Genomic DNA, 20,016 nt, shown 5'->3' on the forward strand with positions numbered 1-20,016 from the left:
ATCTATCAGAATATCCAATTCAATTCTTAATTAATATTTCCATGAAGTAAACTACAACAATTACAAAAACACATTTCCATGTCATTATTTTTATTTCATTTATAGCCAACATAAATTATTCGAGACATTACATTATTTTAACACTCTTCTTCATTATTTATTTTTCCAAAATAAAAGGCAGGCAAGCTTCTACGTGATAGTGATATAGTTTCCTAATGTTTTCGTCCTCTTGAATATAACTGGCGAAAGGCGCGGCGGGAAAATATGCGTGAAACGTCGACTGTGACCTTTCCATTACAAAATCCACTAATTGGCATAAATTTGGAACCACGATGTATGATGTGTACATACAGTAAGAATGCACCCATTTAGAACAAAATAATGAATCATAAGTATTTTAGGTTAATAAAAACAATAAAAACAACAAAAACAGAAAGTATAAGTACCATGAAGTAAAGAACAAAATAAAGTGAAAATGTGTTGTTTAATAATATATACTGTACTGTATATATTAATGTAAAATCTGTGAAATAGTATACATATAAAAACCTTGAAAATATTCTGAGAAAGTGGTGTCGACTTTCAATAAATATGATGACCCAGTTATGCAATCACCCTACAAACTGTATAAAAATTAGTAACCTTTCCTTAACATTTGTACATGTACCTGGTTCATGGTTTGTATTTTAAAGTTAAACTAATTTGTATTTGAGGTCCGGGGGAGGGGGACGGGGGTTTGTGTTAGTGGTGTGGATAATTGTTTTTCCCACTAAATCATAATATCTATATTACGCCAGCCTCATTAGAAATTATGTTACAAATAAATACACCAGAATGACTTAAATATTAAAAATAGATTATGAATTTATGAATGGTAATAGGAAAAAATAATAAAAATGATAGATTGCACATTAAATGCAGAAAAAAAATGTTAAATAGTTTATGGATGATGAGTAATGGATACTGATAATAGTGGTGTGGATAATTGTTTTTCCCACTAAATCATAATATCTATATTACGCCAGCCTCATTAGAAATTATGTTACAAATAAATACACCAGAATGACTTAAATATTAAAAATAGATTATGAATTTATGAATGGTAATAGGAAAAAATAATAAAAATGATAGATTGCACATTAAATGCAGAAAAAAAATGTTAAATAGTTTATGGATGATGAGTAATGGATACTGATAATACAAACTGGCGAATATGTGCAGTAATATTGACACTATGTCATGCAATCCCTCAGTTATTTGATTTTCTCGTAGAAGTCCTGCTTAAAATAAGTAATGACGTCACTTGAAATACGAATTATCATAATCCACTTCTCCACGATGGTACAGCTCTAAAATAAGGAATCAATAATTATCTAGCATTACTATCATGTTATCAGGAGTAGTCAAATGGAACTTTTGTTCACTTTAGCATAATTATAATAATTTTCTCATCTTTATAATTTCATATTATAAGATTATCAGTATTGATGTTCTTTTGTTAATGTTAGTACACTGATTTACACAAAACTGTAGTACAAATGACTTTAATGCTTATGTCAATAATCTCTTCTTACACCCTTGATAGTAAACAGAAAAAGGACAAGAGCAAAAATAATGGAAGCATCATAATAGTAAGAAGGTTTGTCATGACTACTCTGTATTCTGTTATCCAGTAGGCAATACATTCATGTCATTAGAACATTCATGAGTTCTCATTGGTGTAACATTTTTTCACATCACAAAAAAACAAAAAAGTAGTTAAAAATGTAATTACAAAATTCAAAGTTAAGTTTCTGATTTTAAGTATAGTCTAGTATGTCAATTGATGTAAAATTAAGAATGTTTATCCATCAGTATTATCAAAATGAGAATACACAGTTGCACTAATCATGGAGTAAAGAATCTGATTCAAACCATGGAGGTATAAAATATTATTTTATACCTCCATGTTCAAACCATACTTCCCTACTTCCACAATCGGACCTACATCAGAGTTGGTGAAAATTGGTTTTTAAGATATTGTAGGTTGGTTTTGTGGAAGTTGCTTATATTGTTAATTTTCTGGTGTGTAATTTTTTTTCTTCTTGTTTTGTTTTGTATGATTTGTATAATGGATGTACTATGCGAAATAAAGAAATCCATGAATGAATAAATCATTCAATCACAACCTTTTCTTAGTGCACTTGCTTTAAAATGTATAGCAATTAAAATATGATGTAACAACCTGTGAGGTATGTGAAGGACCTGTGCATTGCCTGATGGTCCAGAATCCTTGGTACGCTCCTTCCATCCCTTAGTCATGCGGTAGAGACGTGTGGGATCCCTTTCAACATTAACTGCAACCTTAAAGCAAGGAAATAGGAGTAATCAGATTATTGATAGATTTACAACAAGTCTCAAGTTATTGTTTTTTACAGCACTACCAGCAGGCTTTTAAATTCCAGCTCAAGTATCAGAATAAGATGCTATGTATGTCAAAATATAAGCTGCATCAATATGATAATTTATTAATAGCATGTTGCAAAATATGTAAATTACTTACTGTTTCTTTTAACCTATGTAACCTCTCCTCTTTTTCTTTGGCTGCTATCTGTTTTTGTTTATCCTTAATTATTTTCTTGTTAATGTTATCTTGGTCACGTTCTTGAAATCGTTGTATCTCTAACTGACCAAAACGTCTCTTTTCAGCTTGTTCCCTTTCTTTTTGTAATTCATTTTCAACATTCTGTTGTTCTTCCATTTCGCGTTTACTTTGAATATAAGATTCCACCTTAGATCTTACTTGAATCTATAAGTAAGTCACAAGATATTATGTAATTCCACTAAATTTTCAATTTTTTATAATTATGATTAATAACTGTGTGAATAAATTACCCTCAATTTCTTTGCTGCAGAACCAAGACAAATCGATTTAATAAAGGTTGTTAAATGGCAGTGCGAAAAAAATGGTTAAAAATACCCATTGCGGGATAGGACGCCATTTGACAGTTATAGCTGTGCATTTTTTAGCTGCAACATGGTTATTTCATTGACTGCTATTGAGCTTATCTTAAGCCAACCGAATTGACTTTCTATGCGCATTTCACTTTGGCCAACAATATCCATTGACTACCACCCATTCATTTGAACGGTTATTTGGGAGCAAAAATTAGCAGAAATGCAATCAATATAAAAATTATATTTGACATTTTTCTTTAAATAAACGGTATGCAGCAGAAACAGACCCAATAATAAGATGCTGAACTTTATGTAACCAAGAAAGTCAATATTATTGATTTGGTGAACATACTGTATTCTAGAACTGGTCTTATACAGTATATGAAGTATACACTGTTGCACTATTGTGACCTTTTAAAAAATTACCAGTAACACCACATAAAGATCATATTTTTTTAAAAGGTTGAGATTGAGTAATAAAGCTACAGTCAACAAAAAGGAAAAAGTACATTGTGCTTCATGAAATCTGTCTTATTATGTATGTGTCCTGTCATTGCCATGTTTTTATTGTTATACAGTATATAGTAGTTCTTTATATAAATATGTTTGTGTTTGTATATAAGTACAGTCACATTACCGAGCATTGCTGTTTTGGTTTTTTGAAAATAAATGTAAATAAGTGGATTAGTCTAGGTTTTAGACTCTGTACTAAGAAGATAAATAATTTTGGCACATTTTAGATAAAAATTTAAAAGCGAACTGATGGAGTAAAACATAAAAAATAAAATAACTAGACTTAGGGCAAGTCTATAAGCACATAATCAAAACAGAAAAGTAAAGTATATTTACAATAAAGACAATAAATGACATACAGTAGGCCTACTTGAGTGGGAGAAAACAGTCAAAAGGAAGCGGAAAGGGCAGAAGGATATCTAAATTAGTCTTGAAAATTCTAAACCGTTTTGGGTGTCACAAAGGAGGGGTTCTACAATAGTAAATAACATTTAAATAACGTTTTAATTTTATCATTGTTATTTTGTCAAAAAAACTGCTTTAGAATCTGCATATGCCACCAAGTCTTGGTGGCATATGCAGATTCTAAAGTATGTAATTACCATGCACTGTTAATAAGAACAATTATTGGTTGAAATAGTAAACAACTAAAAACAATTTTTGAGATTGGGACAACTTGTTATAAGAACAAAAAAGTAGTCTAGTCATATCATGCTTGTCTGTTCAGTTTATATATTATAATAAAATATGAACATTTAACCCTAGGAATGTACTGGTGGTTTATAATGGAGAAAAAAAGAAGAGGGTTGTATTACCATACCGTACTGTAACTGCTTAAGGGCCTGTTTCTGCTAAAAACTGTTAATTTAAAAAAATATAACTTTTTATATCTGTCGATCGAAACATGCAAATGCAAGGTGGCCAAATGTTTAAGATTCTACAGTTACTATAGACCCACGTCATTGCAGTATATTAAATAAATGTTTGTTTGCATTGCAGCAAAGAGGTGGGTGTTTTTAACTGTTGTGAGAATACATTTCAAACAGTTATTGAAAAAGTATCCTGTTTCTGCTGCTGCCAAGAAATTATGGTTAAATTTGGTTATAATTAATCCTTATTTTTCACAGCAGAAACTGCAGGTCCATTGTTTTGTTTAGGAAATGTCTACACACACAAGGGACATTAGTAATACAATTGTTTCAGAGCATGTGACCTTCAGCTTTCCTTAGGACTACTTTTCCCCAAGGCATGGAAGCTGTCAGGATTATTATGAGATAACATATGGGATGTGTTCCTGCCTGCATGCTGCAAAATCAATGGGTCATCATTGATGAAAATGTCATCATTACATTACCAAATTAAAACAAACATAGTCTATTTACATATATACATATTTACAGGCATTCTACTGAATATTATCTATAAATTAATTTAGTTTGTGTTTCTCTTCTAAAATGTGTAATTCACAGGTTTCATATCAGAATACTGTCAATATTTTGAGAACATTACCTAACTGATCAGAAAATGGAGGTTATAATTTATTTATGTCATGTGACCAATGTTGACAATACACTGTATGATTTCTATGGCAAAGCTGATTGACTAAACAAGATAAAAACATGGTTGTTGATGTGATTATCACAGTTCAATAGTTTGATTGACCAAAATATAAATTACATTTTGTGACGCTCAGATTTTATAGTTTGTAGTAAAATCCATGATTCAATAACTATTACGGTATTTGTATTCATTCTGTTTTAATGCGTTAATCATGTAACCTTTAAATAGTTTGTTATTTGCTATTAACAGTTTGATATCATATATTTAATTAATTTTTTCGACATTATTGTTATTGTTGTATTTTTTATATTGAAGGATGCACCTTTGTATTATTAATTATTAAGTGTGGCAACGATGTAACAATGTAAATCCAAATAAATAAACATGGTATTAATAATACAGTAATATAAAAAACCTCTGCAATAATAAACACAACTCATCTGCTGAAGCCACAAAGTACAAGTTACATACATAATGATTACATACAGTATTTGCGAATGCTGCAATAATGTTCACGTTTTATTGTATTTATATGCCAAGTTGCAATTCTTCTTGGATGTATTTAACTCCATTTCCATACATCCTAATTAGGCAGGATGTCTCTGTCTGATATTTTGACTATTTTCCTTCACTCAATGTATGTTTTCAATTATGCATCATTGATGATGAAGAGATTGTACCTAGTTGACCTTGCCATTTACTTGGCAGTGTGTAAATTGTATAGCAATGACATCATTGTTGACCATTCAGAGAGTAGAGGGTTGTAATTGGTAAATGAGAAGGTTGTAATTGGTAAATGAGAAGTGTGTAATTGAGAAGGTTAACTTATAATCATGGCAGAATTATCAAAGACCGTGTTCGTACGGCGATTGAAATACACGTTTATTTGGTTTTTACCCTTGGGGTAAAACCCACTCCATGGTATACTATATAATAAAACAGGTTATATTATAATATGATATTAACCAATTCTTTTAAGCTAAACAAAATATAAAATCAATAAATTATTACTAAGATAAATAGATGGAAATTAATATTAATTAAATACCTGCATGAAATTAATAAAAAAAAAAGTATATGACCAAGAATAGGAAAACTATACGCATGTACCTGTCTCAAGCGTTCTTTTTCCTTTTCTTTATCCCTCTTCATTTCCTGTTGCAGTTTTGTCTCTTCTTCCACAGCTTTTTCTAATTCCTTTTGAGCCTAAATTTAGAAAAATATACATGAATACAGACAATACAATGTTAAATCATTGTGTGCATGTGGTTGGGATGTTCTTCCTCACTATATTTGGTGGTTCCTAGGCCGCAATGCACAACACCACATCAATGCATGGGTGCAGGTCAAGTCGGCCCTAAACCGTCTCGGCCAAAGTCAAGTCGGCCCCACGTCAACTCGGCCTCAAGTCAACTCGGCCTCAAGTCAACTCGGCCTCACGTCAACTCGGCCAAAAACTAATCGGTTAACTCGGCCACAATAAAGTATGGAACGCAAAAAGTGCTTAATATTATTATGATTCTTACTATCCACGCTTTAAAAAAAATAAAGAAATAAAAAAAATAATATAATTAAATAATATATAAAAAAATGAACTCATTGCCGATATGAATATAAGTACCTGCATGTTATAAAAACACGTGCAGGTACCGCATTTTAGTAAATCGAAGACAACATTTGGCCATAGAAAAAATGATCGTACATATCGTTTTTGTCCATGATTTGCGTTTTTAAAAAAGGGGAATCCCCCGGTCAGTGAAAACACGTAGCAGTTGTAGATCGAAAAAGCTGCCAAAGGCGCAGGGAGGCGCGCGCAGCTACGAATTGTTTTCAATTGTGCAATTTGAAATTTTATTAAACGTAAATAAAGGAAAGTTGGTGAAATCATTCCTATTTTTTTTGCTAAATATATTATTGTCTAAATATTAATATTCATTAAAAGTCAGAATTATTTATAGTTAAAAAATTGTGAAGAAATATTATTCTATCAATCCCCTTCATTTGCACTTTTTGCGTTCCATACTTTAACGGGGCCGAGTTGACCGATTATTTTTTGACCGAGTTGACGTGAGGCCGAGTTGACTTGAGGCCGAGTTGACTTGAGGCCGACTTGACTTGGGGCCGACTTGACTTGGGGCCGACTTGACTTTGGCCGAGACGGTTTAGGGCCGACTTGGATCGAAATCCAATGCATAGGTCAAATCAATAGCTCCCTATTACATGTCCAAGGCATTTGGCAAACTGGATTCAGCAAATTGGTTGGGTATATTAGTAGTGAAACAAAATATTTTGACTGTTATAAGAAAATACAGAATTTTCCTACCTTCCAGGCATTTAGTCGCCTTTGTTTTTCTCTACGTTCTTCTTCAACCTTTTTCAATCTAACTTGCTCCTTTTTTGCCTTCTCTTCTATGCTTTCCACATCATCCTCAAGTGTTAACATTTCATCTCGTTTTAACTGAAAATAAACGTGTAAAACGATAAAAATTATCTGGATACAAGATACACGTAGATTATGCAGATAAATAAATAATAACTTCACGTCCACTCTCACCAAATTGTTTAGCCACATGATTTATTACTTTGACATACTATTACTATGTAAGAAAAATGTTAAGGTGTAGTGATGTAGGCATTTTACAGTAAAAATTATAGTGTTAAGGAATCATAACTTTTAATTTGTAAAGAAAAGAGTAACTTGTCCTCCAAAAATATGCAATTATATTTTTGTTGGTTATGCTTCACTAATCAGCATTGTTTATCATTTATCAAAAATGTCTTCTGTACAGTGAAGAAGGTGTATTCACTGATTTTCGTGTAGGAAAATTATAGGCCTACTGTAGATAAAGGTTTAGAGTGCCTTCTAGTCATTATACCTGCTTTTGTGATCTCCATTTTTCTATAGCCTGCTTTTTCTCCTCTAATAATTTGTTGTACTGCTGATACCAAGTTTCATGCTGTACTATATCTGTAATGGATCGTATAGGTAACTCATTTACTGCAACATCCATGAATGCTGATTTTCCCTGTAAAATAATTTAGGTTTTTGGGGGATTGACTTTAGAAAATAGTGCAAAACAAAAGGTACAATTCTGTAGATTATTAACAGTATTAATGATTATAAAATATCAAGTAATTCTACAGCAGTAAACATCTATAAATGTAATGCTGTATCAATGTGAACACTAGTAGTCTAATTTAATGGTAGGAAGGTACTTTAAAAGATTCCAGATTTGAATCTCGATTGGGACAAGTTTGAATCTCAATTGAGATAGCTTATATATAATTAATTTTCAATATATCACAGGGTGGTTGGAATTATTTATATACTGTACATACATAAATTAACTTTGATTGGAATTAAACCCACAATAGTGATTAATTATTTAAACAATATTTAAGACACAATTAAATACACCAAAACAAATGCATACACGTCCACATCCTCCTCCAAACACACACAGATTAATATATAACAAATACTATGAAGAATAAAATAGCATTCACATTAAAAATAGTTGGTAACAGCTAGTAGTAATAGCCTGAGGCTCATTATGAAGAGTTTTAACACTAGTAGCAACATACCTTAATATAAGGGTATGTTCAGACTCGCGGAGTTACGGTGGAGTTATGTAAGCGGCATACATATTTTTGTGTCTGAACCATGCCGCGGATTAGCGTTAGGAAGCTGTTACGCGGTGCCAGTGGCGTTAATAAGCAGGAGAGGGTAGATTTCATAACGCTAATCCAGTGATGCATCGGTGATTTTAACCTTAAACAATGAAAATACACAACCACGATTTGCAGACAACAACTACATACTCGTACCCTATGATACGACAGCGAAATAGCTATGTCAAATGTATTTTCAAACAGTAAAGTTGGCGTCAGTAATGATATATTCATAAATTAAATCAATTATTTGAATTAAAATGCTATTCTACAAGTAGTAAGAACAAATCATTGAAGGTAAACATATAAATAAAAATTTGAAAAAAAACCAATGTAAACGATGTAAACTTTCATGCATTGTCATGAATGTATATATATAGTTCTATCAGATAAACAGTGGGGGTGGTTGGGTTCGAAATCTGTTGAACAATAACTTGGCCACGGTTTCTATTGTTACTATATTCTGTACAGAGATAAAGTTGGCAGAAACAAATACAAATTCATACATCATTGAAAATATACTACGGTATGAATTTATTAAGACATTTTATTAACCCACTGTATTCTTTATGCTGAAACATACATTTTAATATTTATGTATATTATATGAACAGCATAAAAAGTATTGAATAGATGGCAAAGCATATAGAATTTTACACATTTTAACACTGGCATTGTACTATTATAGCATTGCATGAACTAATGGAATGCTAATGACATTGCCTACTACACAAGCAACACAAAGCATAATTGCAAATGTGATCAAGTAAAAAAAAGTGGATTTTTTATTGACAGATAATTTAATCAATAGTGCTTAGATTAGAATAGTAACATAATCTTACCATCACATAACCAACTTACTTTGAAAGTACTACGAATTTTAAGAAATGTTTGATGATCATATTCATCCCATCCTCCTCGATTACCTCCATTTTGTTGGAGAAATTTCTACATATTAAATGAAAGATAAATATCAAAGGCATGCAATGTTGAATTGTTCAAATGGTGAGTCGCTATACCGTATTTATTTGAATAAATGCCTACCTCCAATAAACACCCATCCTAGAACATCTGAATAAATGCTCACCTTGAATAAATTCCCCAGGGCCTTTATTTATTTCCTCTAATAAACACCCCATAACACACAATATTGTATTAGAACACAGTTGTACATTAGTAGAATTCATTGATTGACATGATATAGAACTTACCAAGCAATTTTATAAAGATTTTAATGTATCTTATAAACTTCCCGATATTAATTATGTTGTATTTTTCATATCTAGGGGGTATTTATTTGATCATATATTACCATATTACACCTAAAAAAACGCCTCCCACGAAATAAAAGAACAAACGAGATAAAACAAGTATTTCTAGCCCTGGTTAATAAACAAATATCAACCTCAAATGTTATGACTTCTAGGGGGTAGTTCTGAGCAGTAGTAGTAGTGGACGACCTCTGTTTATGTTTAGCTGAAATGCTAGGTTTTGTCTTTGCAATTGGTACACTTGTTATTTTTGACCAGGCTTCAAATCTCTTCTCAAGTGCTATTACTTCCTGGCAACAAATCTTCTCATCCCGAATCAGTTCTTCATAACTGGTGAATTAATGAATGGAGAATTGCAGATTTATAGAGTTAGTTTTAAAATATTATCATTAAGAGTTACCAATCTGGGAGATCCTATTGTGTGACAGATTCCACTTGTTGGAGGAAGTGTATAGACTCTTGTGGGGTGGACACATTTGGCACTCTTTGATGGTTTCATAATATTATTTTATTGACAATATCAATTAAAATTGCAGCATCGTTTTCACCCATCCATCTGCGCGCACACGACTTACTAGAGAAAAGGCCGGTCTACACAACAACGCATTTTTCAGTAAAATCATTTTCAAAATGAGGGACCATCCTGCACGATATAAATAAGACAGTTGGTAAATATGATTCATCAAAATATAGGCTCCTTATTCAACGAATATAAACATACTAATTTCATTGTGTCTAGTAAAACTGTACTTTACTTAAATTTTATACTGAACTGAACAAGATAAATAATTACTCAAATGGCATCAAAGATACATAATTAGCCTGCATAATATTATTAATTATTAAGTAACACTAACTGTACACAGACATGACATTATCAATTAATTAATAAATCCCCTCCGCTGTTATTGTTAAAAAGGATGCATTTTCATGTTACATCACTAGATTAGAAATGTGCGAATTAGTGGCTAGATCTTAATGACCGATACAAACCAATAAAATAAGCTATAAGTTTAAAGAAAAGAAAAGTTGGCATGATATTGATCTAAATTATATAAGGAATAAGCGACTCACTTGCTATTATTTTTTCTGATCGATTTTTTCTGTAGTTTTTCAAAAACGAGTAAATAATGATGTACTTTCATAACATAACCACGATGTGCAGGACAATTGAAATACCACTAATTTTTTTAGCTGTAATTAATGCTGCCACGTTAAATATTTCAGAGTTCCGGTTAAAAAAGGTCCTAACAAAAAACCCTTAGATTAGCTTAAAATATTCTATTCCTATTGATTGAGGAAAATCGAAATACTGTCACAAAAACATCTTGAGATTTATCTTCAATACGGGCAGAATGACAAGTATTTAATTCATTGTTATTTTTACTTACACTGTTTTCTGGTTTTCTTTGAAAGTGTTCATGTGAATCTCAATGTCTTCCATCATAATTTTTAGTTTTTCAACAACTAAAAATAGTATAAACAATTGTATATTAAAAGGAGGTTGTCATAGTATATGAAAAAACCATTTTGTAAAAATTTGCAAGGATGTTGATCAAATTAACTTGGGTGAATACAAAAAAAAAAAGAATTTTAGGGCTAGGTTTATGTGAAAGGAATGTTCCTATTGGCATTAGTTATACATTTTAAACAGAAAGCAAGGGAAAAAACCTAGCCTAATAAGTAACAGGCAATTAGCACCATCTATCACTAGTGTTAACATTACAGTATATCGAATTACTGTATGTGAAATGCTTCACCCATATATGAATGTGTGTGTGCGTGTACATACATATTATGTATTGTTTATTTCATGTTTTTCTTTGCGATAATATATTTTTTGTCTTTTTTTGCCAATATTGTAACAATGTAAATATTTATATATTTTTGAATAAATGTGGATGATGATGATGATGACTTGGAAATGAGGAGGATGAAATGAAGAAAATAAAATAAATATTTTTGGGAATCTCATATAAACTAAATTTAATGAACAATAAAAAAAGGTGGTCATGATTCATAATAAAAAAAAAAGAAGTTATAGTCAACTCTAAATTGAACTTCCTCAACAGGATATTCTCCAAAAAGCATAATTTTCTTAATCCATACATTATATTAGGCAGTTTTCGACAGAATATGTACCCTTTATTGGATAATTTCACCATTAAATAATACGATAGTATGCATATGAGCATTAATAATAGGCTCTATTATAATAGAGTTATCAATAACTATAACATACAATTTCTTATTGATTTTGATTCTCTGGTTAGATGCAACATACATTCTCTGCAAAATGTACTATTTGTATAGAAAATCATAACCCGATGGAAGACTTTTTATAAAAGTGCATTGGTAAGGTGATTTGGAGCTGAATTATTCTTTTTTACAGATTTATTTTTAATAAAAAGTATTCTTATGCTCTTAATTCTGCAATATTATTAATGAATTCATACATGTATGATCGTAATGTTTCAATATCCCTTTCTTTGATGATAATTAAAATAAAGTTTTTGTAATTGTATGGCTTCGCATAAATTAAACTTTAGGCATAAGCACATCAATTTGTTACCATTATGCAGAATTTGCACATAGTATAAAAGTTTAAATGTTCTGTCAAAAACTCTCCGTTATTTAAAACATTCTGATGAATGAAAACTTTGGAAAACAAGATATTTTTGGGAAATCTCCAGTCCGGGGTGTCTGATTGTTTTGAACTTACATTCAGGAGATGGTTTAACATTCTGTAACTCCTTTTGAAAACGACCTACAGCTCCTCTCATTCTATCCAGGTGTTGCTTCAATTTGATTTCTTTAAAAACAAAAATTAAATGAAAACATACTGTGCAAGAAATGTGATCATCAAACAAGGTTTTTGAAAGTAATATAGCAAATGTATTTTTAATAGTATAATAAGATGAAATGCTCTATTAAAACTTAAATTACACCTAAAGACAACCTTAAGACACCAAAATCTATTATTGTGTTATAGGCTAATTCTAAAAAATATTTAATTTCTTTATAGAGTATCATGGTGCTGACGTCACAACGGTAGGTGGCGCTGCGTGGTTGCTAGCGCAACCAAAAATACGTTCAGCCTGCCTGAGTGACTCCAAGATCACCAATGGTTTGGAATAGGCTTATTGAAGTAGTCATTTTAAAACTTAATAACAAACAAACTAAAATTTCAAAAGATCACTAAAAATAGTAAATATTTGTTTTTAATAATCTATTTATTCTTCAACTACAGTTTAAGTTAAAAAAAATCAAGCTAAGATACATAATTTGATAGAAATACAGATCTTTACTGTTTATCAACATCGTAGTGCTGAACGCATTTTTTAGTTGTCTAGCAACCATGCAGCGCCATCTATCGTTGTGACGTAGCATCGTGATGTCGTACTGCTGTTTGCTTCTATTTTTTATTGATTTATTGTCTCAATTGTTCACTTGTTAATTATATTATATTAGTTCGGATAAGGGTCTTATAAGTGACAAGAATAATTTATTCTTCTAGTATACATCCTCAGTATCATATTGAAATAAAAATAACCATCGGGGAAAAAAAATTAGGCACTTTTATATTATAGGCTTTATTACAAAATATGATGAAATGGAAACAAAATTAGGATTAATATATTATAACACTATTATGAGATACATCTCATTAATTAGTCCTTCCTGTTTACATAAATAAAAGCCACTTGCTGATAGGCTATCCTTTTCTTTAACCTCCCCACGACCTGAATGTGTGAGGTTCGAAGATTGCTATTTCAAAGAAGAATTTTCATTCTAATATTATAGCTAAACACATCAGGTGAATTTGAGGGTTGCCCAGCATGAATGGCTCCATGGATTAGGAGCAGATATAGCACCCAACACCTCAGCTATTATAAAAGCCATTGCTGCTAAACAAATTGGCTCACATGGGCTCAAAGTATCAAGTCTTTCTATTCATAGATTTTATGCCTAGACATCATATTACTGTAAGTCTCTGGTAAAACCATGGAACTATAATATAAGTAAAACCTTTAGATTATTAGACTATACTTTCTTATCCACTACTGGTAGGGAGGAATTTTAATGAATATTTAATTAATTTATTGAGCTTAAGGTCCTATAGGATGCAACCCAAGGAAGATTGCACAACAACATTGCAAGTTATTTGATTAATCTCAATTGCTTCAGTTTGGATGATCCAGCGCTTGTGATTGGCCAAATGACTTGTACTGTGTATAGGTCATTGCATTTATTCCATAATTCTGTAAAGAGAGCATCTAATTAGGGTAAACAGCAAAGCTGAAAATATTACTTTTTTGATTCATGTAAAATATTTGTTCTTCTTTCCCCAATATAAAAGGTTTTATTATTAATTAAGTACATTACTAAATTTGTATTAATAATGTCATCGATCATCTACCATCAGCATCGATATACCCTGAAGAGACAGAAAGTCAGCTACCTCAGGAAATTGGTCCAGATTTTAAATAAGCATCATTGTTGAAAAATATGATTTTTGTCAACAAGCATGTACTGATAGTTGTTTCCCTCTTTTATATTATTAATGATGAATCTTTATATGCCTTTTTTGTTTAATGTTCAAAAGGTACTGTACTGTACTCACAAAACAGTGTATCGGTCGGTCGGTTGGTCTGTCGGTCGGCCAGTCGGTAAACACTAACTCAAATTTGCGCACACGACTGCAGCCATGTATATGGCCTTGCAAGTATTTCATGTTTTAATTTTCTATTGCGTATTGAATTGATGTGTTTTAATGTCCAATGATTTTTTTTTACAACCCATATATTTTTGCTTTTTGATTGATTTTTCATATCGAAATTGGACTTGATTTAAAAATAAAATATAGTCTTTAATGTGTAATTGTGTAAATAAAAATGATAAAAGAACTTGTTTAAGAGTTTCTTTACATTTTTTGGTAAAACTTATTATTATCATCGCCTTTAAAGATAAGTATTAAAATAAAAAGAAGATTACGAATCCTAAAAATATTTTTGGATCTATCAATATGATTGCAGGAGAGACATGTTTTAACAAAATAGTCACCACCAAAAATGTGTTGATCAGTTTCCTTCAGGGGAAATCAGGTCAGGCAGAGCTGTTCCTTGTACATGTTGCAATGCATGGTAATATTAGATGTTTTGACCTTTCATGTCCTGTTACTAATTAAGGTCCTGTTTCTACTGTGAAAAAATAAACATGAAAAAATTACCCACATTTTCTAATAGCAGAAACACAAAACATTGTCAATATCTGTTAAATAGCAGAATGAAAACAACGGTGTTAAAACGACGCTATTTAACTGGTTACCCAGGACTGGTTATCACTTGGAAACTTTTAGGTGCAATGCAAAATAAAGGTTATTTGATTGACCTTGATTCAACTACACTGTAGCAAAATTTGATTGATCGCCAGTGTAATGCTAACGATTTCAGTTGGCAACAAATTGAGCAGAAATGCATTCGATATTAACATTACATTTTAATTATACTGTATTTCGAATTAAACAGTTTATTCGGTGAAACGCAGCAGAAACAGAACCTATGGGCCTGTATGCTGCAAATACATAACAATTAATAACTGCATGAATATATAGAAGAAACAGGCTCTAAGAACCTGACCTCTTTAAATGTATTGTGTTTAGTTGACATTCAAGCCAAGTTAGTTCTGAATCTTAGCTGGTAGCAATATCCATGGTATCTCACAAGTAAATATGTTAATGTTTAGCATCCCTGACCATAGTGAAATGTGTTCAAATATGAACTCTCCTTTACGATAATTTCCAGTAGGTAAGTAATACCATACTGTATTACATACAGTTTTTTCATGCTATTTGGTTTATTCTCATAACTACTGTTTTAGAAACAAATCAAGTATAACCCCAAAAAAGTATTGTCCCCCAAAATCATGAAAAATAAAGATTTTTAAAATCAGACTTTGAATAGGCCATTTTGCAGTTTTAATGAAGTTGTTCACTTCCATAAGAAAAAAAAACGGGGGAAAAAATTATTTCACCTATAAAAAGACAAAATAAACAGTTAAATTACCCAAAAACTCATTGTCTTCCAGACAATTTGACCATTTTTTTGCTTTAAATTACATTTTTCTCAGGTAAATAAATTTTTTTCAGACCCAATTTTTTGTGAGAGTGAATAACTATTATGTGACATTAAAATAACATATTCAACAAAAAAATTTAAAAAAAAATATTTTTTAGGGGGACAATATATCTTTAAGTGTTATTTTCCATAAAAAAGGTGGTTAGTGCGTAGCATGGAGTAATAGTAGAGGAAAATTGGAGCAAAAAAAAAATTGTACCGCAACCGGCAAATTAACAAGCTGAAACATGTATAAATATGTTCTATGACATATTGGGGTCATAAAAATGGATGATTTAATTTTTGGTTACCCTCATCTCCACGCTGCCTTTACAGAGAATCCTAACAGACCTGGGTTCGGAAATATGTATTCCAATGTTTCAGGTCTGTTAGGATTCTCTGTAAAGGATCCATATTGATGACAGCGTGGAAAGGATCAGATGAGGGTACCCAGGCTTAGGCCTAAGAGGTTAAAACAAAATCGCGAGCGGGAATGACATACGCCGCCAATAGTTTGACTTTTCAATTCAATTCAAACATTTCATTCAAAACATTTCATTCAAAACATTTCATTCAAAACATTTCATTCAAAACATTTCGTTCAAAACATTTCATTCAAAACATTTTATTCAAAACATTCAATTCAAAACATTTCATTCAAAACATTTCATTCAAAACATTCAATTCAAAGCATTCAATTCAAAACATTTCATTCATATATCGCGCCATTCAATTCATATCGATGCATTTCATTCACATATCACGTCATAAAATTCATATCATCAAAATGTTGCGTAAACGGAGTTCCATACTATATTGTTTAGTAGACTAAATTATCAATATTCAGAGGAATAAAATGTGTGCGTATTGTGGGTAACATATTAAACAAGACCTTTGACACAAGCATATCCACAGCTTAGCAAGACACAAGGAGGTGAAAGAACATCCAATATGGCTGTATAATACGATATGCCAGTGTCATTGCCCCTAGCATCCATCTCCGCAAGTAATTAATTGACATTGTATGGTTCAGTGCAATATCAATTACAGTAGCGTAATATTATATATCATATAACTATATTTATTAATAAATATATTATACCCTTGACATTAACAAAGGAATAATGTCCAATACTACATATAGTCAATACTACATACGGTAAAGATAATTTAAAATTCAATATCTTTTGCAAATTAATCCCACACTCAACTAAAGTCCTGATTTTTTATTAGGAGGTGTCATTTTTAGTTACCTCCGCCTTCTGTATGATATGTTGTAACCACCCTGTGTAGAGGCCGTTTTTATCTGAAACCAACAATTTTGCCACAATGTTCTATGACCCAACATATTGATTTTGAAGGGGAAGGGTCGAAGGTCAAGCTTACTGTACATCCACAAAAAAGTAATTTCTTATATTGACAACCTACAGACCACATTTAATTTTTATTTGATTCTTGCCTATGATCCATAATCTATGGCTAGTTAAATTTTAAAGGGAAAAAATAAAATGTCACAATCACAAATAACAAAAAATCACCCACTTAAGACAAAAAATCAATAAAAAACAAATTTAAAATTACTATATTAAAAAAAACTGCCATCACAGGGTGGGGGAGGGGGGGGGGTGCTATAAGCAGGATCAGAAGTAGTTTCAACAATCACCTTTGTCTTGGTTAGGAAACTTGCACAATTACTTGAGGGCAGCAGTCAATTCAACTGGATGAAAACATTTTATTTGTTAAAGGGGTAAACTAGTGGCCACATTTTCGAACTTTGATTGACTGTTGAATGACTGTACGATCTTTTCTGGAAAATTCTGATTATAAATCTGAAATTCCCTTGCCCACATGTCTTTGCAATGACTTTTATTTGCGAACTCTTATTGACTGTTCCGAAAAAAATGAATGACTGTACGACCTTTTCCGGAAAATTCTGATTACAAATCTAATATTCCATTGCCCACATGTCTTCGCAATGACTTTCCTTTGGAATCGAAATATTAGTAAAAGAAAAATCAAAAACATGATTTTCCAAAATATCTAAAACAGTGTATACCATTGGTGTATAGAAGGAGCATGTGGCTAGTGTGTTGGAAGTTGGATTTCTGATCGCTTGATTGGGAGTCCAATGCATGCCTGTTGCATTGGCTTTGTCTTAAGCAAGACACTTTACCCAGGTGTACATATGGGTACCTGGATACACTAGGTCAAAACACCAACTGCGCTGATTTCTGTCTGTAAACATTATGAGCGTACAGTATGTTTTCCTATGTGTTTGATCGATAAAAACTAACCGGGCGGTGTAATAATGCAAAAAGCGTCATTTGAACAACGAATTTGCGCTATATAAATGAATACATTATTAATATTATAATATGTGAGTTCTTGATATGAATGTCAAAAGCCTTTATAAAATGTATCATTAAAAATAAATGCACAATAAAATATATCTGCTGGTCAACTAACAAAAAAAAATGATTATGTTGCATTGGATTATATATTCATATTTCCATAGAAATGACTTACTCTCTGCTTTCCTCTCTGTGTTCAGTTTAAGTTCCATTTCTTCTAATGGGCAAAACTCTTTCCTGAAATCGTTTCGTTTGTTATATAATTGAGTGTTCTTCTCGCGATCTATTGCTGTAATCCTGTATTTAATTCAAGAAAATAATATAGGTTTCAATTTCTTTATTGAGCTTTCTAAACCAACTAAAAGTTCATTAGAGAAAGAAGGAATCACACAATTAGCTGTGGTTACTATATTCAATGTTTAATACTTCAATTTCAAACTTCATTCTTGGACATCTCTCTAAAAACTTTCGACCTTAAATATTTCTAGCTTTAAAAATCAATGTCTTACTTGTGTGTTAACTGTTCAAGTTCCTTGAGAACTTCAATTTTTTTGGTCTTATCCGATTTGGATTTGACGGCCCATGAGGTGCCCTTGTCTACAGACATATTCTAAAGAAAACAAGATTCAAGCAAGTAATGCACTTGTCAAATTTGTATGACCCCGGGAGAGGTGCGTCATTTACAAATAATTACTGACACTGGGGTACATAAAAAAACCTAGAAGGTACGTCACATCAATGAACAATTGTGTGTCAATGTCCGTCACTTTACCACTCAAAATATCATAAACAACATGGTCACAGTGCGTCAAAATGGGTGTGTCATGGTCACCTAAAGGCAAGTCACATTTAATTTATTACGCACCCATGCGTCATGGTACTCATAAGGTATGATGCACATCGGACAAATTACGCACCTCTCCCGGGGGTCGTATAGCCTAGGCCTAGTGGGTCAAACAATTGACAAGTGCATAGTAGGCTAGGCCTAGGCCTAATATTATATCACGATATTTTTTATAAACAAATTTTATCAAAAAAACACAAAGATATAAAAAAAAGAAAAAATACATAGGCCTACAAAGTAAATAACATTAATAACAATAATAATTACAAAAAGCACAAAACTATTTTTTTTAAAGTGGAGCTTTTTAATTGTGATAAATAAAAAGATGTGAGGTGAGTCGACTACTACTACTCCTATTCTAGGCCTAGCTAGGCTTGCCTAGTAGGCCTCTAGCTAGTAGGGCCTAGTCTAGCTAGAGGCCTCGCCTCTCCTAGCTAGGCCTACTAGGCCCTACTAGCTAGACCTAGCTAGTAGTAGGGCATAGGCCTATATAGGCCTAGGCCTAGGCTAGGCTAGCCTAGCTAGGCCTAACTAACTCCTAGGCCATTTAGTTTCTCTTTTAATCCATGTCTTATTAAACACTAGGATTAAGCCTTTTAATTTCTTTCTTTCAAGTCATAACCTGCCAAGGCATGATGTGTAAAAAATACAACAAAAAGTGTTTTTTACCTTCTTCGCGGACGTCGCCATTTTGCTCTTTTATCGCAGAAATTCTGAAATAATGTTTTTATAAAATATATTACCAATATATA

General features: G+C 31.7%; 1 protein-coding gene across 1 annotated transcript; it reads right to left on the reverse strand.

Annotated features, from left to right (window-relative positions):
- Positions 1-73: 73 nt before the first annotated feature.
- LOC140051644 (coiled-coil domain-containing protein 112-like) lies at positions 74-19,959 on the reverse strand. Its single transcript, XM_072096919.1, has 13 exons — positions 19,934-19,959; positions 18,930-19,030; positions 18,596-18,717; positions 12,676-12,765; positions 11,345-11,420; positions 10,088-10,283; positions 9,544-9,630; positions 7,887-8,036; positions 7,334-7,468; positions 6,121-6,216; positions 2,543-2,788; positions 2,225-2,343; positions 74-1,349 (listed from the first exon to the last, which is right to left on the reverse strand). The coding sequence occupies exons 1-13, from the start codon at positions 19,952-19,954 to the stop codon at positions 1,319-1,321; spliced, it is 1,470 nt and encodes a 489-aa protein (XP_071953020.1). The 5' UTR covers positions 19,955-19,959; the 3' UTR covers positions 74-1,318.
- Between the last annotated feature and the right edge of the window lie 57 nt (positions 19,960-20,016).

This window comes from Antedon mediterranea, chromosome 6, assembly GCF_964355755.1.
Source record: "Antedon mediterranea chromosome 6, ecAntMedi1.1, whole genome shotgun sequence".
Lineage (NCBI taxonomy): Eukaryota > Metazoa > Echinodermata > Crinoidea > Comatulida > Antedonidae > Antedon > Antedon mediterranea.

What these genes read in the sequence shown, in the direction of transcription:
- LOC140051644 (XM_072096919.1), bottom strand. Translation starts at nt 19,954, where the DNA reads ATGGCGACGTCCGCGAAGAAG. An exon ending in TAGAAGTCATAACATTTGAG is followed by an intron (nt 9,631 to 10,087) that starts GTTGATATTTGT and finishes TTTAATATGTAG; the next exon opens with AAATTTCTCCAACAAAATGG. An exon ending in AAAAAGAACGCTTGAGACAG is followed by an intron (nt 2,789 to 6,120) that starts GTACATGCGTAT and finishes ACTTACTTATAG; the next exon opens with ATTCAAGTAAGATCTAAGGT.